Genomic DNA, 26,079 nt, shown 5'->3' with positions numbered 1-26,079 from the left:
TGGAGGAACAGAAGGGGGTAGAAGACATGGGAAAGATCCAGTATGAGAAACAACGTATACAAGCTTTGGAAGTAAACAAGTATAAAATATCTTACTTAAAATAAATGACTTCCAAGGGGAGCTCTGGTGGCCTAGTGGTAAGGAGCTGCAACTACAATCCCAGAGGCGCACAGTTCGAATCCACCAGATGCTCTGCCAGGGAAGGAGAGACAATCTCCTCCTGTACCAGTCAGATCTGATTTGACGGTACACTCACACAAAAATAATAAAATAAAAAAAAATAAAAATAAACTACTTCCAAAGACAGTGACTTAAAATACTGATATTTCTTGGGTGAGGGATTTAAGAGCAGCCTAGCTGGGTGAGGTTTGCTCAGGGGTTCTTTAGACACTGCAGTCAAGATGTCAGCTGGGCCTGCAGGCAGAGTTTGACTGGGACTGGAGGATACCAGCTCCTCACCTCTAGGTCCCTACACGGCCTGAAGGGTCTTCATGATGTGGCTGCAGCTTCCCCCAGAGTGAGGATCCAAAACCATGAGAGCGAAGAGTAAACCATGATGACTTTTATTACTTTCTCTTTATGGGATAGTCCACAGAAAGTTGCCCTTCTAACCCAAAGGCTGTGTGTCCCCAGGGGCTCAAGTCCCCCAGAAGGCAGTGCAGGGGAAAGGCACGTCATCGCCTCCGCAATTTTCAGCTTTAGAAACCTGCTGGAAGGTCCCTCTCACCCATAATCAACTTTACAGCCATCAATGTGACTGGTTGGTTTTTTCAAAGATAGAATGAAGCAATCACTGTCCTGAATAATATGTGCAGAAAATCCAACTGGGAATCTCATCTACCAGGTAAACTTTCAACAACACAGTAAAACCTGCAAAAGCCAAAACTAGCCTAAGGCAGAAACCTGTCAGAGAAGAACCCAAATTCAGTATTTTCCACTAGTAGAAAGCAATGGAAAAGTGGTAAGATTGCACCTTGTCAAAAACAGAAAACGTAATCACCAGAAATTATGGCTGTGTGAAGCTGCAGCTTTCGTAAGTCTCTCTGCATTTGAAGATAAAAAGATGAGTTTTTAGTCGGGCTTTCTCTCCTGCCACACTAACCACACAGCAAGGCTCTACAGAAGGTGCAAACCCTCTTACCTTATTCATAGCAAAGAGGAAAACTTGTGTTAGTTTGATATTAAATATTCCTAGTAGTTACCACCATTATCCTAAACACAACAAAAATCCTAAAGAGCCTAGCAACTTGCTCCCCCCTCATCTCTTAACTAAAGTCCTTCCACGAAAACACTCGAAGTGTGAAAATCAAAGAACTAAATGCCCCATGTGCAATGTTTACCCATTAACTCAGGCACTTACATATGACCTAGCTGTGAATTTTTCAGGGAAGTATTTTCTCTTCGCTGACACAGCAAATAATGTACTCAAGTCACTTAAGAACTGTATCCTCACAAACATTGAAACCATGTGAAACTGAAATATTAAATAGATACAGAATTAAGCGAATGAATTACTAAAGTCTGCAGGGAAGTTCTGATGGACAAGTCCATATGCAGGTGCACTACCAACCCCAGGCACCACCACCTCTCTGGTGGTTTGAATTCACCAGCAGCTGTGTGGGAGGAAGGTGGGAGATTTTTTCCATTCTGACAGCTTCTGAAAACCCACTAGTGCATCAGCTAGGAGTCAGTTCTGACTGGACAGCAAAGAGTGAAGGAATGACTAAAATCCATTAGTTAGAAGTAGCTGAGTGGTTTCTTGATTCAAAATAAAATTATTTTAGATCTGAAAGTGCTAAGAGGACAAACAGGTTCTCCCTAAAGAGGGTGCAACCAGGCTGCTCCTTGGAGGGAAGAATTCTGAAGCTCCATCTGACATACTTTGGGTATGTTGCAAGTAGGGATCAGTACTTGGGGAGGGTGAAGGGATAGCACAAGAGAAGAAAACCCTGGATGAGATGGACCAACACAGTGAGAAGGATAATGCGGGTAGGCGTGTCAGAGACAGTAAAGTTGGCTCAGGATAGAGAAGGGTTCAGAGATGTTGTACACAGGGTCGCTAAGAGTCATAGGTGACTTGATAGCACATAACAAAAATAACAACAATGACAGTTCAGACTCCATTAGTAGTAAATCAAGGTTTTATTTTCATTTTTTCTCCTGTGACACAAGACTGTTTATTTTTCCTAATTCTCCAAATGACATGGTTGCAGAACCTCTCTCAGCTGGTTTTGCCTGAAAAGAATAAACATTAAAGACATTAGAAATAGAGAAATACACACTACGAATCAAGACCATCAAGGCTTTCTCACATCAGTAATTCCTACCCTTAGTTAACAGACACATGAAAATATAAACTCACTGAAAGTGATCTGTCTTAACGTTACCTGTGAATCATGATATTTCCATCCTATCATGTAATAGATCTGATACGTGGCAGGTAGTGAACCATCCTCATTTCTGTACATTTCTAGAAAAGCAAATAGTGGTTTAGTTAAAACACTGGAAAATAGAAAAAAATATCTGCTCAGCAAAAGTGACTGCAGAATTCTGAAAATGCAACCTATGTCAAGTCCTCAATATTCCAAAGTAACAGTAAAGAGGTAACAAACTCTGTAGAAAAGGGTATGGAGCTCCAAGATCTACGCTCTGAGAAGATCTACATTCTGAGAAAGAAGGTCAAGGAGTAGAAATAGTGAAAGAATACAGAAAGTCTGAGGGTGCTGAGACAGGAAAGGAGGTATTATCAGCAACTGGAAGGCACCCCTACGGCACAGCACAAGGTCATCCAGAGGCTGCTTCACTTACCCCTGTAGACCGCTGCAGCGGCCAGCATGGTGTCTCGGTGCAGCAGAGCTTTGCGATTCCATGAGCAGTTACTCTCACCCATCCCTACAATCACATGGCAGACAGTTTTACTCTGAGGAGGTTAACATCACTGGACACCATCCCACCATCCCTTCCATCAGTCTTACATCAAAAGTATCCCCTTCTTATAGTCAACAGGTCTCTACAGATTATACCACCTGAGCTCCCTCATTATCAAATCAACTCAAACTCACTGTCCCCCGTCCGAACCGACTCCTAGCTGACCCTCGAGAGGGTTTCTGGAGGTAGTGAATCACAGGAGGAAACTGCCCATCTTTCTCCCAAGGAACTGTTGATGGATTCGAACCGCCAAAGAGGTGATAATTTAGGGTAGCAGCATATAAAGAAAGAAAAATTACTTGCAGACATCTTATTCTGATTTAAAGATTTTTCTTGCCAGGAGATTAAAAACTAACCATGAAGGTCTGACTGCAAAATGCTTAAGTATTGTCTTTTCCAATTAAAAACTGGTTATCAATAAAAAAATCCATTATCTGTGATATAATGGAAAAGATTATATGCTTATTTAAATTTGAAGACATTTAATAGCCACAATTGTGGAAAGCGACAAATGTTCAGCAGTTAGGGTTTACTCAGTAATCATTAATTATATGGTCACTACAGAAACTCGTATTTATAAAGAGAAAAAAATAACATGCTAGGAAACCTCTAATCCTCGGGAGCATTTTCCTTTTTTAAGAAAATCTATTTAATTAAAATGAAAGTTTACAAATCTCATTGTTTTTTTCAGACAATCATTAGGTGATACAATTAACTTATTCCAATGTCTTAAGCAAACTCTTACTGTATAATACTGTTCCCGTCACAAGATTTATGAATCTTATTTCCTTTCTCCCTGCCCACCTCTCCCCACCCTCATGTAAACTGTAGTGTATGTTCTGTTCCAGATTGCTGACTGTATACACACGTCTGATAATCTATTCATTTCAGAATGACCTTCCCTTTTGTCTATTCTAATACAGGAATTCTCCATTGTTTTCCTATTGTCCCTGTTCTCCTCTAACCTGATCAGGAGCATTTTAAAATTCATTTTCTTCATGCAGGGAAACTCATATACTTCCAATTTAGAAACCATTTATTAAAACACCTAACAAATGATAGTTTTATTTTGAACAATTCAAAGGTTTATTTTTTAACAATGCTAAGTACCTTCTTTGAGCCTCTCGTTTTTAGAAAGAAATTATCTCCTTGTACACATATGAATGTTCAGAATAAACAACTTCATTTTTTTCCCCACCATAAACTGTAAACTTATACAGCTCTAACACCAATGAAACCAAATTCATGGGCAGAAAGTGGCTGCAGAGTTTTATTTATGCCGTTTTTGACATCACATTCACTAGTTTCCAAAAAGTAAATGGGCAACACAAAGGCCTGTGTTTTTGATTATTTTTAAATTAAATAAACTGAAGTCTCATCATACCTTCAATGATCTTTCACTATTCTTTCAACAATCCTAAATCAAACTACATAAAGTCTCTTGGTATTTAGGTAGCAAAGAAGTCACATTTCTGAAGCAGCATGCTTTACTTGCCTGTAACAGTTTTAAGGCAGTTGGGCAAAAAAAAGGCACTGGCCTGCTAGGTGTTGTCAGTAGGTGGCAAGGGCCTTTCCAAGGCTGCCAGATCTTAGTCACGTTAGGGTGTTCTTTAAAGACAGCAGAGAGTACCTTGTCTCACTCTTTTAACCCGTAATTTTAAGTCTGATCTTAAAACAGTATGTAAAGTTTTGAAATAGGTTAACACATGGAAAGTGATCATGCATTTTCAGTTTTTACAGTATTTTACTGTATCAGGTTATGAAGATCTATGTATAATTTTTTCCCAGAATTATTTCTCAGTATTTAAAAATTTCAGATTTTTTTTTTCCTTCAAGTTGGTGCCTAATGCTCTTTTAGGTCTTTCTGTCACACTGAAGTACAAACACTACTGGGAACCAGAGACAGAAACCCTGCCCCTCACTAGGGAACTAGCCACCTCTCCTGAGAAACACAGACCCTGCCCAATGTGCCGCTGCTTGGGGAGAGGGAATCATGATCACCCAGGCACAAGTCCACTACTATCCTTATGCACTGAGACAAAGGTATATCTCTTTTAAACTCAGTTTCATCATTGTCAAAATGGAGTAATAATAAATATGTCACAACGAACTTTCACTGAAAACCACCAGAAACCACATGTGGCACTTCTGACTTGCTCTGGAATTCAGCAAAACAGGAAAATCTGGCCAATAGGTCCAAGACTGTCACAGTGTTTTTAAGGTCAAGTTCAAAAACATCAAAATTAATGATGGCGTGTAAGTTAAGAGGAACAATAGTATCACCTAAAAAAATATAACTGAACTTACCTTAGAAATCACTGTGAAAGTCTCCAAAATTTCTTATAAATTCATCAGTAGATATGAAACTTGTTTTGTAAAATTAGGTCAACATTCTGGACTTTTTTCTGTAAATTAATAACAATGGCAGCTTAAATGAGACATATCACCACCATCAAGAGAATGGTATGTAACAGAACTTAATAGATCTAAAACCAATTTGATAGCCGCACCAGTTTCCAGGAATTCCTCCATCCTCTTTCAATCCCCATGACTACCCTTTTTCCCTTCTTCAAAGACTAAGGATGATAGAAGAATTGATGACCTTGAGCTGTGGTGCTGAAGAAGAGTACTGACTATACCACGGACTGCTAAGAGAATAAACAGGTCCCTTGGAGGCAAGGATTTTGAAACTCCATCTGACACAGTTTGGGCATGTAGTAAGGAGTGACCAGTCCTTGGAGAGGGACATCACACTTGGGAGGGTGGAGGGGCAGCACAAGAGAAGGCGACCCTGGATGAGATAGATTGACTCAGGGACTGAGATAATGGGAGTAGGTGTGTCAGAAACAGCAAGGTTGGTTCAGGATAAAGCAGGGATCAGAGAGCTATGAGCTGGAGTTGATTCCATGGCACATAACAACAACCCACCCTTCTTTTCCCTGTCAGCTGCCTCTGTCCTAATTCAGGACCTTTACATGGACTAGTGTCAGGTCAGAATCGGAGTCAGACTGCTCATCTGGGCTTACATCCTGTCCTTGCTACTGTGAACCACCCATGAATCTGGAACCAAATAACCAGGTCTTCTCTCCCCAGAAGCAGCTAGCTGGTGGGTTCAAACTGCTGACCTTTTGGTTAGTTGCCAAGAGTTTAGCCACAGCGGCATTGGGGCTTTTCAATCCTGGCTACGCCACTTACTACATCTCCTAAAGGAAGTTTACTTAAACCCTCACGGTGCTTCAGCTTCCTTGTGCCTAACAGATTAACCATTTTAGCTCTGATTAAATCTAGAAGTCTCTTCTATCCTGCATCAACTTCCATCATTCCTCCCATGCCACCTACTCTGTAACTGTTATACTGTATCTGGAGATGAAAGGATGGATGAATCTTCTGCAGCTCTAGGATTTTCCATGGCAATTTCCTCACACTAGAATACAAAGTCCTTTTTGCCTTGATATGAACTTTTGCTTCTCCTGGCAAATTCATTAATGCAATAGCTTACCTGACTCCCTAAGCAGAATAAAGGTTATTTTATACTTGAATTTCTCACTGTACTCTAAAAAATAAACATCTCATATTATAGTAGATGATGTATATGTCACTGCCTTGTCTTTTTATCTCTGTGTGACCTTTTCTCTCCACTAGACCATGAGCTCAGGTTCAGGAATTAGGTATTTGCACGGCAGCCGCCCAGCATTTGGTTTAGTGGTTGACATATGGTTAAGTGCTCAATAAACAATGAATAAACACACAATCAACCAGCTATTGCTTATTTCTTCTTTGTTAAATAACTTGTTACACAAGTTATGTTTAGATAATTCCTCTTAATCCTCCACTACTACAAGAGCCACATCAAAAATTTAAAGGCATGGTTTGTGTAAGAGGCTTTACAGCAAAAACAAAAGTAGAACAAGAGTGTTTATTAAAAGTTAGTATTAGATAGGAAATGACAATTTCTAACAAAAGGTGCTGACAAAACTGAGCATCTGCCACCGAAGAGCCGAGAGGATCCACATCTTACTCTCTATAAAAATCCCCAAAGTGGGTAAGAAACCTAGTGGTAAAACCAAGACCATGGAGATCATCAGAGAAAAAGCCAGAACAAATTGAGAAGCCCTGTCTACAGTAAAAATAGGCTTGCAAACATAGCCAAAATGCTCAAGCAGGAAAGGATAAAAGCAACAAAAGGGACCTTCTAAAAATCAAATTCCTGTGCACATCGAAAAGTTTTTCCAATAGGGTGAAAAGGAAGGCCATAGCCTGGGGAAAAAGATTTGACAATGACATTTCAGACAAGGGTCTCATAACTAAAACTTAGAGAATACTTCAAGGCCTCCAGAAGGAAAAGCCTGATAACCCAAATTACAAAATGGGTAAGACATAAAAGGGACCTTTACTATGAAGATATTCAGATGGCTAACAAACACACTAAGAAATGTTTAAAATTACCAGCAATCAGAGAGATGCAAATCAAAACAACAATGAGATGCCATCTCAATCCAGCAGCAACAACAAAGTTTAACAGGACAGGAAGAAATAAGTGTTGGAGACGAAGTAAAGATTGGAACTCCCATGCATTGCTGGTGGGATTATAAAAATGGTACAACTACTATGATAGGCAGTTTGGCATTTCCTCAAAAATGTGAGTATATAAAATCCCATATGACCCAGCTATTGCACTACTAGGAATATACCTCAAAGGAAATGAGAGCTGAGACACAAATGGAGATATATGTTCACCTACATTCATTGTATATTTCATTTTAATACTTTGTCTTCCCACAATGACCTTTGAAATATCCTTTCAGCTTCTTTACTTCTAGATTTCTTCCCTTTGGTTTGGCTTCTCGGCACTCTAGTGCAATATTCAGAGTCTCTTCTGATATCCATCTTGGTCTTTTCTTCCTCCTCTGTTTTTGTAATGACCTTGAGAAGAATGAGAATCCCAAATCACTGGCTTGTGCTTATGTGAAACCTATACTTGGATGTCAGAACGGAGCAGGAAAACACTGCATGTTTCAAAATAAGGAAAGGAGTGCATCAGGGATGAGTCCTGTCTCCATAATTTTCAACCTATATGAGGAACAAATCATTTGAGAGGCTGGATTGGATACAATCCTGTATCAGCACTGTAGGAAGAGACATCAACAACCTGTGTTATGCAGATGATACAACCTGGCTTGCATTTTTTGTTTGCATTTGCTGCAGAAGGTCAAGGACTGTAGTCTTCAATATGGATTAAAACTTAACATGAAGAAGACAAAGATTCTCACCATTGGCCAAGTGAGAGCACCATGATGGATGGAGAAGAGACTGAAGCTGTTAACAAGTTTAGCTGGCTAGGCCCCACAATTAACACTCTTGGCACCAGCAGTCAGGAAATCAAAAAATGAACTGCATTGGGAAAGTCTGCTGTTAGGGACTTCTCCAAAGTCCTAACATACAATGATGTCAGTCTAGAGACTAAGGCGTGCCTGATCTAGACCATGATCTTCACAATTACTTGCAATGCCTCGGAGAGCTGGGCAAAGACTAAGAACGACAGAAGAAGAATTGGTGCCTTTGAAGTTGTGGTTCTGGAGAAGAGCACTGAACATACCATGGACTAGCAGGAAAACAAATAGGTCTGTCTTGAAGAGGGTGAAACCAAGTTTCTTCTTGAATGCCAAGGATTTTGAAGCTCCATCTCACATACTTGGGGCACATGGACAGGAGGGATAAATATCGGGAGAAGGCCATCATGCTTGGAAGGGTGGAGAGATAATGCAGGAGATGAAGACTCTGGATGAGATGGACTGATATGGTAACTGGGGCAATGGGATTAGGTGTGTCGGGAGTTAATGAGACTGGCTCAGGACACGGCAGGGTTCAGAACTACTGCCATAGGGTCAGTGTGAGTTGCAGGTGACTCTATGGCACATAAAAACAACAAAAACAACAATGTTCATTGCTGCCTTGTTCACACAAAAAATGAGAAAATGAAAACTGCCCAAACTGCATGCACTGAAACTGTCATATATTCACACACAGCAAAACAATGCAACACTGAAGAGCAACCAAGTATTCATAAAATAGACACAACCCGGGAAAACCTGGAAGGCATTATGTTGCATGAAATAACCAAGCCACAGAAGGATAAATACTGCATTAAGACCACCACTGTGAAAACAGCAGAGTAACTAAGGCCAGGGGGGAGTGGTGGGAACAGAAATAGAATGTACAGACTCCCTGTCCTTTATGGACTGGGACAAGATGGATCAGCTTGGGAAGAACTGAGATGAGAACAGCACGACTATCAATATCAGCAAATAGGAACAAGGCATGTATAATGAATCAAATGGGGAAAGGGAAAGGAAGAAGGTGGCAGAAGAAGATGGGGAAATAAATCCCTGCGGTGGCAGACACAAGCTGGTAGACAGGGTGATGTGAAGGAATATACCAGGAGACAAAGACTTGATGGGACAAGGTGATAAAAAGTACAGATCAATAGTAATTAATTCTATAAAACACAATGTATATGAATGATTGTATAAAATACAATGCACATGAATGAAGCCTCATTTTTTAAAAAATCACTATTAGATAATAGTCAAACGCCTATGCATTACCAATTAAACACAGATAGACATTCCGTTGGTAATCCCTGCTTTCAGCCGATCCATCTGACCATAGCTATAACATCCCCAAGGACTGCATTCTTCAATATGAATTGAAGCTCAACATCCAAGAAGAAAAAGATTCTCACCACTGGGCCAATTGGAAGCATCAGTATGGATGGTGAAGAGATTGAGACAGTTAACAGTTTTCGTTTACTTATCTCCACAGTCAGCACTCTCAGTAACAGCAGCCAGGAAATCAGGAGACGAATTCCATTGGGAAAGTCAGCTGTGAGGGACCTCATGAGTACTGAAGAGCAACAACATCAGGCTGGAGACTAAGGTGTGCCTGATCCAGGCTATAGTCTGCAATTATGTGCTATGCATCAGAGAGTTGGACAGTGACAGAAAGAGAATTGATGCCTTTGAGCTGTGGTGCTGGAGAATAGTGTTGAATATACCATGGACTGCTAGAACAAATGGATTTGTCTTGGAGAGGTTGAAGCCAGAATGCTCCTTGGAGTCAAGGATCCTAAAGCTTCATCTGACATACTTTGGACATGTTGCAAGGAGGGACTGGTCCTTGGAGAGGGACATCATGTTTGGGAGAGTGGAGGGACGGCGCAGGAGAGGAAGACCCTCGATGAGAAGGATCGATTCTGTGAGTGGAGTGGTGGGAATGAGTGTGTCTGAGACAGCGAGGTTGGCACAGGAGAGAATGGCATTTAGGGCTGTTGTACATAGGGTCGCTATGAGTCGCAAGCAACTCGATGGCACATAACAACACCAACCAACCACAACCTCTTCTAAACCCAGACTGTATTTCTGGCAGTTCTCTGTTGATGTGCTGTTCCAGTCATTTTTGGATAATCTTCAGCACAATCTTGCCTGCATGTGATTTTAATAATAATCTGTTAGATAATTTCCACACTCTGTCGGATCATGTCTCTTTGGAATGGGAACAAATATAGATCTCTTCCAGTCAGACAAACTGTGGCTAACTCTGAGAAGAATATGAATCCCAAAACACTTGATTGTGGCAGTTGTCAGAACAGAGCAAGTAAACACTGCATGATTCAAAATTAGGAAGGATGTATGCAAGGGATGGGCCCTATCTCCATACTTTTTCCATCTATATGCAGAAGAGATCACCCGGGGTTTGGGCTCTATGAGGAGAAATGTGGTATCAGGATTGGACGAAGGCTCATCATCAATCTGAGTGATGCAGATGACACAACCCAGCTTGATGAAACTGAGGAGGACCTGAAGTGTTTGCTGCAGAAGGTGAAGGACTGCAGCCTTCAAGGTGGATTGAAGGTCAATGTCAAGAAAACAAAGATTCTTAACACTGTGCCAATTGGCAGCATTGTGATGGATGGTGAAGAGACTGAGATTGTAAACAGTTTTAGTTTGCTTGGCTCCACAATAAACAAACACTCTCAGCACCAGGAACTTAAAAGATGTATTGTGATGGGAAAATCTGCTGTTAGGGACTTCTCCAAAGTACTGAGGAGCAATGATGTCAGTCTGGAGACTAAGATGTGCCTGAGAAATGCCATGGTTTTGCAATTACTCGCTATGTGTCAGAAAGCTGGACAATGACTAGAAAGGACAGAAAGAGAATTGACGCCTTTGAGCTGTGGTGCTGGAAAAGAGTATGGAGTGTACCATGGACTGCTAGGAAAACAAACAGATTGAAACTGGTGAGGGTTAAACCTAGCTAGCTCCTCCTTGGAGGTAAGGATTCTGAAGCTTTGTTTGACATACTTTGGACATGTTGCAAGAAGGGACGAGTCCTTGGAGAGGGACGTCATGCTTGGGAGGGTGGACCGACAGCACAGGAGAGAAAGGCCCTCTATAAGATGGATTGATTCAGTGACTGGGATGGGGTAGGTATGCCAAAGACAATAAGTTTGGCACAAGATAGAGCAGGGGTTAGGGCTGTTGTATATAGGATCACTATGAGTCGCAGGCAACCTGACGGCACATAACAACAAGAACATTAGGGAGTAGGTGCAAAAAATATATGATCTACTAGGGGAGACATGAGAGAACCCTCTGGGTGGCTTAAAATGCTCTCTCTCTTGTTGTTTACCTTGAGTCAGAAATGACCTATTGCTGATCTTCCAGCAATGGGTTTTCTTTTCTTTCCTTTTTTTTTTTAAAAAAAAAACCAAAACGTGTGTGTGTGTGTGTGTGAACCCTCAAATTGGATCTGGCTGGTACAGAAGGAGATTGCCCCTTCTTCTCCAGCAGAGGATCTGGTGGATTTGAACGGTGTACCTCTAGGATTACAGAGAATCTACTTGGCACTAGGCCACCAGAACTCCCTTTAGCAGCAGGTTTTCAGAGATGGTTAATCACACGGGAGATTGTCCATCTTTCTCCCTCAGAGCAGCTGGTGGCCTCAAATTGTGTGCCTTCGGGACTGCAGCACAGCTTTTGGCCACTAGGCCACCAGAGCTCCCTTTATTTTGATCTGGTGGTGGTGTTAATTGTCTTCAACTCATAGAGAAAATATGAACACAAGGCCTGAAGCTTTTCTAGAACTATCAACATTTATCAAAGTTCATAGCATTTCTGGGTATTTTGAGCTAGTAGTAGTTAAAAAGGTTATCAACATATATACTGACCATACACGCTGTAAACCACCACCCCACTGCCTTCACGGTGATTCCCACTCACAGGGTCCTTATGCATCAGAGCACAACACCCTCAGGGTCCCAGGACTGTTACATGGAGGCAGACAGACACTGTATCTCCGGTGGAGCAGCTGTTCCATTCAAACTCCTCACCAGTGAGTCAGCAATCATGTGCTTTTGTTACTGTAACCACAATTTCTTGAACATCCATGCCACAATTTTATTTAAAAAAAAAAAGGCAGAGCAGAGCAAACACACAAACACAAAGCGTAGGATTTAAGAGGGTCCCCTATCAAATTACACTCCAGCATTTACTGTGACGAGGGGCAAGATACTCAACATTTCAACCATTCAAAGTGCTTGTCTGTGAAGTGAAAAGTACTAGAAAACCTCATTCTAATTACTATGCTATTTTTAAACCAGAAGCAGTAACTTTTCCAATTGTTAAGAAAATTTCTAGTCCCTTTCATGTTTCCTTCTTGAAATGAGTCATGAGAATACTCATTAAAAAGCATAAGAAAACTAAATACTGTATTTGAAAAACTGTTACCATTAGAGACTGAATAATAAATTATCAGCCTCAAACCATCTCTTAAGGGGTTCCATGATCAGATCTTAGGGTAATTAATACAGGGCCGCGTCGATTTGTTATTGGTGTTTGTGACACTGTGAACATGATAGAAGGTGCCAATTCCTCCATTAAATGAATGAAAAAATGGCTATTACCATGTCTTCAGACACATAACTCTGGATCTTCTACAAAAAGTAAGGAGGCTGAACAATGGGTAATATAAATGTTGTTAAATATGAGTAAATACAAGAAGCAACAGAGTTGGTTAAGAAAATAAAGTATGAGTCAAGAAAGCAAAAGGTTGGTGATTTTAATAATCTCTAGTACTGGAATGATGGGAGTAATACTTGGAATAGGTTCTGCCACTAACTGGTCCTAATTCTTCTCACTTGTACTATTAGCACAAATTGACAGCTTAAAAAAGTCATGCACTCATAAAAACTATGCCAACAGAGGCCAAGTATTTCTTTTCATAATCCTCTCAATTTAATTTTTTAATTTTTTCAGGTCTCAGACTAACGATTCCTTTGAATATCAATGCTAACATCAAATGGATCTTGCTGAAAAGCTGAGTGACTATGCAAAGGTAATCAACTGTGTTGTGTGGTTCATAAAAAATTATAGACTAGCATTGTGAATGGTAATTCCAGAATACCTAGTTAGCTCTGCTTTTATGGAACCTGCACATGAAGCAAAAAGCAGTCATTTGAACAAAACAAAGGGATGCTGCATGATTTAAAATCAGGAATGGTGTGCAATAAGGTTCTCTCTTTATAACACATATATTCAATCCATATGCCGAGTCAGTAATTCAAGCACCTGGGATATACTGATAACATGACATCAGTACTGAAGGAAGACTATAATTAACAAGCTGTGATATGCAGATGACACAATCCAGCCTGCAGAAAATGAAGACCTGAAGCACTTACTGATGCTTAAAGATGGCAGGCTTCAGTACAGATTACTTTCCAACAGAAAGAAAATGAAAGTTCTTACAACGAACCAATAGGCAACCACATGATAAATGGAGCAAAGATTGAAGCTGTCAAGGATTTCATTTTAGTTAGATGCACAATCAATGCACACGGAAATAAGGCACAAGAAATGGCACCACTGCGTTGTGCAAGTCTGGAATCAACTCTTAAGTGATCCTCCACTGGGTTTCTCAGGCTGTAAATCACCCAACAGGAGACTGTCCATCTTTTTGCCTTGGGCCTGCTGATGGATTTGAACTGCCAGAAAGGCTTGGCCTTTATAGACCATAACTGCTTTAAAGTGATAAAAGAACAAGCATTTAACTCAGGGCTTAAGGTGCCCGATCCAAACCATGGTATTTTCAATTGCTTCATATGAATTTGATTTCTGGACAATGATAAAAAAAGAATAAATAAGAATTCCCACTCTTAATTTTGTTGCCAAAACATAATGAATAGACCATGAACAGCTAAAAGAACAATTTATTTGAGGGTCTAAGTCCTGGAAGAAGACATCATGTTTGGTGTATTTACCAAACGTCTGTTAAAAAAAGATCTTCACTCAGTCGCAAAAGGACAAATATTGCATGGTGCCACTGTTGTAAAATGGGATTGATATCAGGGTTGGGGTAAGACTGAGAAAAACTGGATAAATTGTGTATACTGCACTGAAACAGATGAGGGAGTGAATAATTTAAAAGCAATGTATGATAGGGTATTATGGTTATCACAGGATTCCACAATTAAGGTTGCATAGTGGAATGTACTTGGGGCGGTGGGAGGGGTGCAGGGGGATTGTGTACCAGGGAAGGAGTGTTTCTTTTACTTTTGAAAGAGAGGAGCGAACCTGGGGTGGGGAGGGCTGGGGGGAAGAGAAGTGCAGCAATTAATGAATGGAAATCCAAAATCTCTGTAAATGCTCATTAAAATCATTAAAAAAAAAAAAAAGAAGATCTTCAGTGAGGTGGCCTAATAGTCGCCACAGCGATGGGCTTAAGGGCTGTGAGGAAGGCAGGTGACCGGGCTTCATTCTATTGTGTATAGGGTCAGGAGGAGTCAAAGAAGACTAGACAGCACCTAACAACAGGCTAAGTGTGGTTGTGGTTTCACATAACACATCTTTATCCCCCCCATATACTTGTATTCATCAACTATGTTAACTTGTGTAAACAAAGAACAAAGCTGATAGAAGGTGAATCTCTTCCTTTGAGTCATTACCTTGACACCTTCAATGTCAACCATCAAACTCCATGGTCTCTATGACATTTGAGCCTCTTCAACTCTTGTGAATGTCTCCATCCCTCTACCTCAGCCACCATACCTGTCACATGGACAGTCCAACTCATCTCCTGGATCTACTTTACTTCCAAAATCATGAAACCATTTTCTGATCACATTCTTGCGTCCAGCCAGTCTGTTTCACAACGTCAGCCACGTCCACTTTCTGACAACTTGGTGTTTGCCCATGCATGACAAGTCTACTTTCTCTAATCAATCAGCTCATTCCTCCAATGTCCAACACCTCCCTGCTCTTCCAACTTAAGATTTTTTTTAGGTCTATTATTTCAGTCAAACGCTTGAGTTTATCTTCGGCCACTGCCTTTTTGTCCCTTTCAATGGGCAAACCCACACCTTCCACAAACTCAACCATCTGTTTTTATTCCTAGTCCTTATTTGCCAACTGTCATTGGAGAAGGCTACAAACTGCATCTTCCTAATACTGTCATTTCCCGCTGAATATTAGCTTCATCCTCCAAAGGACTGTTTCAAATTCTCAAGCCTTTGTTTCATTCTCAGCATAGAGCATTAATTCTTTTTTTGGCAAGGAAAACAGAAGCCATTAGACAGAAACATTTTACTATCAAATATCCACATGTCTCTTTATATAGATATAGATAAGGATTTATGTATATCTAAGTGCATTTATGCTTTGCCTCCTCTTGTCCTTCTAGAAAACTGTCCCTTTCAAGGTCCATACTTCCCCCAGCCTTTGTATTTCACATCTTCCATGTTCATAGCAGATACTTACCAGAGATTTGTACCCAGACTGTGTGCCAGTTCTATAAAAGCCAATGTATCCTTTCAATTATCAGTTAAAAAAACAAGCAAACAAAAAAGTCTTAAAACAATTTCATCTCCTTCTTATCTGGCACTTGTAAATGTTTCTAACTCTGAATTTGTCTTCACTGTTTAATTTCTTGTAAGAATAATATATTTCTTTCAGTTCTTCATCTTCCATTTATTTTTCAACCTACTCCAAGTACTTCTACTTCCATTATTCCAATACTAGAGACTTTACCAAGGTCATCAACAACCCTCCCACTGCTTTACTGAATGGATTTTTTCAGCCCGTATCCTGTCTCTCAGCAGCACTTGAGACTCTTAAATCAAATGATGAAACCATACTTTTTTAGTGTTTTTCCTTAACTCTTTCTTTGCCAACCATTTCATCTCATTCTATTTAGTAGATACATGTGTTTTTTGTTCAGCTACCACATGCTGTGTTTTTGAAATTGAGAAGTTAGCCACTTTCTCATCTCACTCCAAGCCTAGTGTTTGTGCTGTCTCCTGTTGGTTTTTTGTTTGTTTTTTTTAAAATAAGATAAAAAAAAAAAAAAGATCCAGCCTAGTGGCAAGAAGCTGCACTGCAATCCCAGAGGTACACGGTTTGAATCCACCAGATGCTCTGGCGGAGAAGGAGGAGAAATATCCTCCTGTACCAGTCAGATCTGATTTGATGATACATGCACTCAAAATAATAAAAAAAAAATAATAAGATCCTTGAAGATAAGTCTGCTTTTTTCCTTGCCAGTGCATCCCTACTACTTGGTCAAGCATGTCACAGTGTTGCTTCTTAAAGTCTGTCAGAGGGAAGTGCTTTACCTTGTAAATCTTCCATCAATTCAAACATCCCAGGATAGTTAACTTGAATTTCATCAGTGTCCTATTTAAAAAAAAAAATTTACATACTAATGTTAAAAAGATTTAAAAAGAGGCCAAAGACATTTTCTAGACCAGTATCTTATAGTAATAAGCAATAATCTTTTTCACAATATTCTTCAGAAATGCCATGTGATGTATACTTGATAATTTATAAAGATTTTTCATTTTTAAATATTTCTCATACTAAAAGAAATTGTCTTAAAATCCAGACAATAGTTCTAATTTTCTCCTTGAAAACGAAACAGAGTAACTGTACTTTGTATACTACCACCCATTACCCTCCCCCCTCCAGGTCTATGGAAATTTTCCCATGACACTAAAATTTTCATTAAGGAGGAACTATACTTTCAGACAACAATGATAGGTCTTTTCACAATCTGACTACAGTTTTCTGGATAAAATAGTAAAAAACATTTATAAAAAATAACCACTCACTCATGATAAAAATTCTGCCAAACAAAATCACCAAGCTCCCTTTTTAATCCCCAGATGAACATCTCCACCCCACCCACCCACCTCCAACCTAAGCAGGTTGTCCAGAATATCTTGTTTTGGATAAACAAGAACACACTTACATGAGTTATGCAACCTGATGCTACTTCTCAGAGATTAAAAGAACCACATTAATAAAAATTTACGGACTTGATATGGTAATTCAACTGCTACACAACTGAGCCATCTCATTTCGCCTATACCTAATATGTCAATATTTATGCGTTCCATTTCTTTCTTAACAATGTCCAATTTTCCTACATTCATGCTTCTCACGTTCCAATCACTAGTGTCTGCTTATAGTTGTTCCTTCTTCTCTGTATTTCTGTTTCTAAGATCTCAGTCTCAATTGCCATGTCTGCTATTCCTAGCAATAGTCTAAGTGTGGTAACAGCAGCCAGGAAATCAGGAGACGAATTGCACTGGGAAAGTTGGCTGTGAGGGACCTCTCAAGAGTACTGAAGAGCAACGATGTCAGGCTGGAGACTAAGGTGTGCCTGATCTGGGCTATAGTCTTCACAATCATGTGCTATGCATCAGAAAGTTGGACAGTGAATAGGGTTGACAGAAAGAGGATTGATGCCTTTGAGCTGTGGTGCTGGAGAAGAGTGTTAAATATACCATGGACTGCTAGGAGAACAAACAGGTTTGTCCTGGAGGGGGTGAAGCCAGAGTGTTCCCTAGAGTCAAGGATTCTGAAGCTTCATATGACATATTTTGGGCATGTTGCAAGGAGGGACTGGTCCTTGGAGAGGGACCTCATGTTTGGCAGAGTGGAGGGGCGGCGAAGGAGAGGAAGACCTTTGGTGAGATGGATCGATTCTGTGACTGGAACGGTGGGAATAAGTGCGTTTGAGATGGCTAGGGTGGCACAGGATAGAACAGCATTTAGGCTCTTTGTACATAGGGTCGCTATGAGTCGCAAGCGACTCGATGGCACATAGCAACAACAACAACACCACAACTGAGATATCCCAGACTGTGTGGAAATTGACTGTTGTCTTTTCTAAAACTGTAACACAAAAAGCAAACCAAATAGAAGCCATCTAAATGCCCATCAATATAAGACATGCTAAATAAAAGAAAAAATAAGTGCTGAATAAAAATTCAACCTGTAGCTGTTAAAAAAGAACGCATGCAGGCAACTTCTAAGATGTGTTACTGCCGGTTGGTCTTGTGGAGAGGGGAAAGCCGCAACAATATGTCACAGGGCAGGGGGGACCTCAAAACTATATAATATTGATTGCCAACTTGAGTCTTGTGTTGTTATTTATCACAGAGCTGGAACTGACCCATACCTGACACTCCAGCAGGTTTTCAAAGGCAGTTAATTGCACAGGAGGAGATTGCCCATCCTTCTCCCATGGAGCAGCTGGTGGCCTTGAACTGTGCGCCTTTGGGATTCCAGAGCAACTTCTTGCCACTAGGCCACCAGAGCTCCCTTACTCGAGTCTATAGAATTTTTCTTTTTTTTTACAGAATGTAATCAAATTTGATTTTGTTATGGAAAAAATACTCTGGTATAAAGGACATACTTCTTTCACTTTGCTCTATTTTCCCCCATTCTGTTTATGTACATTTTTATTACTTTCGAAATTTTTTTAAAAATACACATGCATGGATCAGGTGTTATGTACGCCTTAAATAAACTCTCTCTGTGGGGCAGGATCACAACCACTTGATCTACATAATTTTCAGCACTAACAAACCATTTCTAAAAAGGGATCTTAAGATTAAAACCAGAATTACTTCCAATATGATATGTATCTATTAAGCATTAGCCTTTGAAAATGATTGTTTAATGAAACCACCTAAAAGCACTATTTCCAGTCAATCACAAGAATACTACAAAAGAACTCTCAAAGGCCTTATTCAACTTAAAATGGACTGTAGCTTCCTCCTAACATACAAGTCTGATAGTTTATTCTAAGAGGAAATAAGCTTCTTTTAGCATTCCCACGTCTTTAAGAGCTTCACAAAAATGTAAAGATAGCCATTCTATGTTAGTTTGACCTGATTTCACTTTAAAAGGAAAAAATCCATTGCATTATGAAAGCAATATAGCTAATGTTAAATGTAAAATAAACATGTAAAAATGATCACACTTTTAGGATAAGAATATTTTAGGAAAGAATTTTTGTTGTTAGTTATTAGGTGCTGTCAAGTCAGAACTGACCCATAGCTGACCTTCCAGGGGGTTTCAGAGACAGTAAATTACAAAGGAGAAGGCTGCCCATCTTTCTCCTGCAAAACAGCTAGTGGACTTGAACTGCAAGCCTTCAGAAATGCAGCACAACTTCTTACCACAGGCCACCAGAGCTTCCTTGTGAAAACCAATAGGGAAAAAGCAAAATAAGTTCCAGTACTTTCATATTCCAACACTCCACTGTTACTGAGTCAATTCCAACTTGTGATGATCTCCAGGAGTCACAGAGTAGAACAGGGTTTGCTTGGCTACAATCTTCACAGAAGCAGCTCACTGGGCCTTTCTTCAATGGGTGGTTTCAATCTGCCAAATTCTAAGTTAGGAGAAATAGTTTCTAACACCCAGGGGCCTTGTTATGCACCATCAAGTCTTAAAAGACTCACAGCTGAACTTCCAGGGGGTTTTCCGAAGCTCTAAGTAACACAGGAAGAGACTGCCCATGTTTTTCCTGCACAGTGCTAGTTTGGGTTGGTACTGAAACTTCTTACCACTAGGTAAGGCAAGAGGCTTTACTAAGGAGTAACAATCTGGGCAGAGGAAGATGGCGGAGGTGGAGAGTACAGTGTGAAGAGCAGAGGGATAGCAAGCTGCATAAAGACGGGACACCAGAGAGTACTTTACGCTCCACAGAGACTGACCACCATAGCGTGACGTGAACAGTAGGATTTTGAATCAGAACTTTTGCTAACACATTATTTTAGAAGCTGTAAAAACTGGAGAAGGAGGAACAATCTCCTCCTGTACCAGTCAGATCTGATTTGACAGTACACACAAAAAATAATGAAATAAAATTTAAAAAACAAAACACAAAACCTGAGCCCTGCGTGCCTGCCGCGCCATGGTCCCATCACAGACCCAGCAAAAGCTGGAACCCACTAGCTGAGCTGAGCTGCATTGAGACTCACCTGAAAGGAAAAAAGTTAGTAGGGAAATCGGCTGAATTCTCTTGAGCCCACTAAAACCTGGAGGGTCTGATGCGCAGCGTGGACAATAGGAATTGAATCATAACTTTTGTCGAAACTTTTAGTATTGGAACTGTGGGAACAAAGCCGAGCGGACTCGGCAAAAACAGAAGTAACAATCTAACTCTGAAGAGTCTAATGGAATAATAAAAGAGCTCCGGTGGCTTAGTGGTAAAAAGCTTTGCTGCCAACCAAAGGCACACAGAATCCACCAGCAGCTCTGTGGAAGACGGGCACTCTCCTCTTGTGCAATTCACTGTCTCCAAAAAATCTGCTGGAGAATCAGGTATGAGTCAATTCCAACTTGGCAGTACCTACAACAATAGAATAGTATGCTGTAAGGAGGTCTGGTAGTGTTGTTGTTATGTGCTGTCGAGTCACCTGTGACTCATAGCAACCCGATGTACAACAGTTCTGAAGTCTGCACTGTCCTGAGCCACTCTCACTGACTTTGACACACCTACCTCCATTGCCCCAGTTACTTATCAATCCATCTCATGCAGGATCTTCCTCTCCTGCACTGTCCCTCCACCCTTCCAAGCATGATGTTCTTTTCCAGGGAGTGTAGTATGTTGTATTTTGTTAATGAAAAGGCTGCTAGCTCCAATTCACCAGCCACTCAAAGGGGAAAGATGAGCAATATGTCCAATTAAGATAACACAATTTTGAAAAACCCCAATGGAGAGTCACTCTGGGTCAGAACTGACTAAATATCAGTAGATTTTGGTTTTTTATGTTGTAGAAAACAGTCTTATTAACTTAAATACAGGATTTTAAGCTACTTACTCAGCTAAGTACCAAAAAGAACTGAATGACACTGAAAAATTTCAGAAGTACCATATTAGCAGGTGGTTGTTGTTATGTGCCATCGAGTCACCTGTGACTCATAGTGACCCTATGCACAACAGCCCTAAAACCTGCTCTAGCCTGTGCCAATCTCGCTGTCTCTGACACTCCTATCCATTTCCCCAGACACTGAATCAATCCATTTCATCGAGGGTCCTTCTCTCTTGCATTGTACCTCCACCATTCCAAGCATGACATCCCTCTCCAAGGACTGGTTCCTCCTTGCAACATGCCCAAGGTATGTCTGACGAAGCTTCAGAATCCTTGCCTCCAGGAGCAGCCTGATTTCACCCTCTCTAGAATAAACCTGTTTGTTTCCTAGCAGTTCATAGTACAGTCAATATTCTTCTCTAGCACCAAACTTAAAGGCATCAACTCTCCTCTATCATCCCTAGCCAATGGTAATGGAGGAGAAAGTGGAAGCTCCATTGAAGGCACTGACAAAAAATAAGGCCCCAGGAATTGATGGGAAACCAACTGACTAGTTTCAATTAACAGATGCAGCCTTAGATATGCTCAGCAGTCTAGGCCAGAAAATTTCAGGATAGTTGTCTGGCCTATGGATTGAAAGAGGTCCATATTTGTTCCCATTTCCAAGAAAGGTGATCTAAGACAAAGTTAAAACGATCAAACAATATCATTAATATCACATGCAAGCAAAATACCACTGACGATCATTCAAAAATGGCTTGAACAATACATAGATAGGGAAATGCCATAAGTTCAAGCAGGATTTAGAAGAGGTTGTGGTACCAGGAATGAAACTGCTGATGTCAGATGGATCCGGCTGAAAGCAGAGAAAACCGAAGAATGTCTGTCTGTACTATATTGACTATTGAAAGGCATTTGACTGTGTGGATCATTCCAAGTGGTGCCTGACATTGGGAAGAAAGGAAGTCCTAGGCACTTAACTGTGCTCAGGTGAACTGTATACTTGGACCACTAGGCAGTTGTGTGAACAGAGCAGGGAAACAATGTTGTTGCTGTTATGTTACGTCGAGTCACTTGCGACTCATAACGACCCTATGTACAACAGCCCTAAACCCCGCTCTATCCTGTGCCAATCGCACTGCCTCTGACACACCCATCCCGATTACCCCAGTCACTGAATCAATCCATCTCATAGAGGGCCTTCCCCTCCTGCGCTGTCTTTCCACCCTCCCAAGCATGATGTCCCTCTCCAAGGACCTGTCTGTCCCTCCTTACAACATGTCCAAAGTATGCTAGAAGGTTTAAAATTGAGAAGGGAGTGTGTCAAGGTTGTATTCTCTCTCCATACCTATTCAATCTGTATAGTGAACAAATTATTCAAAAAGCTGGACTCTATGAAGAAGAATGTGGCATTAGGATTGGAAAGAAACTCATCAATAACCTGTGTTAGGCAAATGACACATCATTGCTTGCTGAAAGTGAGGAGGACTTGAAGCACTTGTTGCACAAATCAAGGAATGGCAGCCTTCAGTATGGACTGCGTCTCAATATCAAGAAAACAAAGATTCTTACTACTGGACCGATACGCAACATGATGGATGGAGAAGAGACTGAAAGTATCAACAACTTCATCTTACTTGGAGTCACAATTAACACCCTCCATATCAGCAGCCAGGAAATTAGGAGATGTATTGTACTGAGAAAGTCTGCAGTTAGGGACCTCTTCAAATTATTCAGGAGTAATGATGTTAGTTTGAAGACTAAGGTCTGTCTAATTCAGGTAATGGTCTTTCTGAACACTTGCTATGCATCTGAGAGTTGGACAAGGAATAGGGATGGCAGAAGAAGAATTGATATCTTTGAAATGTGGTGTTGGAGAAGAGCACTGAACAACCCATGGATGGCCAAAAGAACAAGTATGTCTTGGAGAGGGTGCAGCTGGAGTGCTCTTTGGAGGCAAGGATGGAGGGGCTAACATACTTGATGCCTGGAAGGGTAGAGGGTCAGCGAAGGGAAGGAAGATCCTTCACCAGGTGGACTGACACGGTGACTGCTGTAAATGGCCCTAGTTTGTCAGGAATTGTGAAGACAGCACAGGACAGGACAGGGTTAAGATCCACTGTTCATAGGGTCACTATGAGTTGTACTTGACACACAGCACCTTACAACAATATCTTATATTACATATGATGTGTTACTGCAAACTGAAAAATAAGAAACTTCCTTTAAAAAAGTGGACATGCCAAAAGCTTTCCAAAATACTATCAATACCTGTAATTTTCTCTCTTTAAGATGAGACTACGTTGCTTATAAACTGTATCATAAACGGGTTGTTCCTCTTGATAGTTACCACAGTCAACGTATTGAAGCCAGCTCTCCCGAGAAGATGTCCCAGGTCGTTGACAGCCGTGAAAGGAGAAACGTGTGGTGAAAATCCTCCTTCCCTCTCCGTCTCTGCTAACTGCAAGGAACACCGGAGCTCATAGAGTGTGTCCCCTCCAAACATCGCACCAATGAAGACTCCATCTGGTTTTAAAACATAATGAATCTGAAATAAATATAAGACAACAAAGCTGTTCACAATTATACATAGACACAGGTTCACAGAATAAATAGATGGGATCTAAATCAGTTTTTCGTTATTACTTTGGGATACTCACAAACTAATCTGGGAGAATCCCAAAATAATAATATGATAATCTAATAAATAACATCTAAGATAACTGATTAAAAAAAGTTTTTACTGTACAACATAGCTCTGATGACAGACAACAGACTCATTGGTAATATTTATAATAACTTGCATATTTTCCAATTTGCTAATCTCCTTCTGGGTGATTAACTGCCTCTGAAAACATACTGGAAGGTCTGCTATGGATTGGTTCTGACTCTACGATACAAAACAACAAGGATAATAGCTCTTACTTTTATAATCAGAAAAATACCAAAAAAGAAAAAGATATCTAAGTGCAGTAGACTGCAAACTAAACCAACCCAAACTGTCACCTTTATTCCTGCATTTATATCCTTGGAAATGTCATTCTGTTACAACTCTCATTAAAAGATGAAATTGAGTTCCTCTCTCTTTGAATAAGAGCTGGCCCAATGACTTGGTGTGGCCTACTACTATGTTTAATGCTTCTGTTCTACCTCTTACTCTGCTACTTAGTCTCTGGGGTTTTAAAAGTTTGTAAGTGGCCAAAGTACAAGAGATTGTTTCTATGCTCCTGGAACAACAATGAAGGAAGAGAGCCAGGACTAGGTGGAGAAGATGAAGGCTGTGGACTATGTGGCCTCCTTTGCCATCACACTAGAAGAAATGGATGGTGCCAAGTTACCATCACCAAACATTTTAGAGGGAAATATGGGGAAAAATTGAAAATTCTTATGGAATCTATAATTTCTGGAGCCACTAAACAAGATAAACACCTGGAACTTTTACCCTAAAACAGTACTTACCCAATATTGAACCAAAAATATCCCCTGAAACCGCTAAATCACACTGTAGCTTAATTATGTAAGAATGGCTACCTTGAGTATCATGCTCTTTTAAAGGTCTGTATTAGTATGACATTAGTAAAAGCAACTCAAAAGCTTAGATGCGACACGTAGAGGGCTGTAAATTTATGTTAAAAAAGAAGGCACAATTCAGAGAAAAGGAGGGTAAGAATGGGGGCACAGCTTGAAAAATGTCAGCAATGTCACTGTAGAAATTATACTACAATCTGTAACTAATTTCAACTCTTGTATATTCTCAACAGTGAGCAATATTACATAGGCTCTTGTAATTAAAATATTGAGGTTTCTTTGTGAAGCAGTTGGTTTCTAGAGGGTAGGTTCTCTTGTTTAAGTTAAAAGTCAGGTGTAAACTGTTGTTTATTCATTTACAATTGTGTGTGAGCTGACTGGATTTAGCTAAAAATCAGCTGTGGACTGGAAAAGCTCTTCCTTAAGGCAATCAGGACCTGGTGGACAGGCCGGCCTTTGTATTTAAAAATTGGCTGGACCCTCTAGCCCGCCAGTCTCAGGACCTGGTGTTGACTGTCTTTTGGAAGAACATTCTTCTAAGTGGTATAGCACTGGTATGTCAGTTTGCTGTACTGAGGTAACTTGGGGTTGCTGTGATGTTGAATACAGTGCCACTAGTGTGTCAAATGCCATATTGGTTACGGAGGGTGGACAGTGTCTGGTGGAGCTCCCAAGACAGGCTTAGAAGCAGGATTGGTATCCACTTCCTAACCAACATGCCTTTGGAGACTCTATGAACATTAGAGAAACGACGACAGTTACAGAACAAGGTTCAGATCTTTTGTTCATAGGGTCACTAATGAGCCCTGTTTGACTTGACGGCACTTAACAACAACAACAACAACAACAACATATTATTAACCAATCATAAAACAGTGTCTGCACAAACCAGGATTACATCATTCTTGTCTCTCATTCACTCACTGCTGTTGAGTTAGAACCATAGTGGACCCTGCAAAGGGTTTCCAGGGTCTGTAAATTATACTGGAAGAGAATATCCATCTGTCTCCCTCAGAAATGATAGGCTTGAACTGGCTGCCTTTGGATTGGTAGTACAACTCCTTACCACTAGGTCATCAAAGATCCCCTCTTCCATTTTTATACTACAGAAAAAAACCACAAAGTTTAGCCCTCATGTCTCTGCAGTCTCTTCACCACAGATTATTTCACAAAGATGACTTTCCAACCTCTACTTTCAACCTGGACTGCTTGTTCTATCTCTAAACTCATCTTTAATTACTTAATCTAGTGACATTTTTTTTCCCAGCAAACTCACCTCCCCTCACAGGCAATAGTTCACAGACAACTGTCATGTTGTTGTTGTTGTTATGTGCCATCGAGTCGCCTGCGACTCATAGCGACCCTGTGTACAACAGCCCTAAACTCCGCTCTGTCCTGTGCCAATCGCACTGTCTCCGACACTCCCATCCCAATTATCCCAGTCACGAATCAATCCACCT

The 26,079-nt window shown here is 40.5% G+C and overlaps 1 protein-coding gene across 1 annotated transcript in view; it reads right to left on the bottom strand.

Moving 5' to 3' along the window:
- Positions 1 to 2,148: 2,148 nt before the first annotated feature.
- NDUFAF5 (NADH dehydrogenase (ubiquinone) complex I, assembly factor 5) overlaps positions 2,149 to 26,079 on the bottom strand; it is a 51,958-nt gene continuing 28,027 nt past the window's right edge. Inside the window, exons 7-11 of the mRNA XM_006894761.1 lie at positions 23,442 to 23,639; positions 16,595 to 16,655; positions 2,809 to 2,892; positions 2,388 to 2,470; positions 2,149 to 2,235 (exon numbers count right to left, since the gene is read on the bottom strand). Of these exons, the coding sequence (XP_006894823.1) occupies positions 2,149 to 2,235; positions 2,388 to 2,470; positions 2,809 to 2,892; positions 16,595 to 16,655; positions 23,442 to 23,639 (513 nt within the window). The remainder of the gene's footprint in view (positions 2,236 to 2,387; positions 2,471 to 2,808; positions 2,893 to 16,594; positions 16,656 to 23,441; positions 23,640 to 26,079) is intronic.

Source organism: Elephantulus edwardii, unplaced genomic scaffold, assembly GCF_000299155.1.
Source record: "Elephantulus edwardii isolate Elephantulus edwardi_28Jun2011 unplaced genomic scaffold, EleEdw1.0 scaffold00150, whole genome shotgun sequence".
Taxonomy (NCBI): Eukaryota; Metazoa; Chordata; class Mammalia; order Macroscelidea; family Macroscelididae; genus Elephantulus; species Elephantulus edwardii.
Note: the sequence above shows the minus strand (reverse complement) of the source record. Positions and strands in the feature narration are given on the sequence as shown.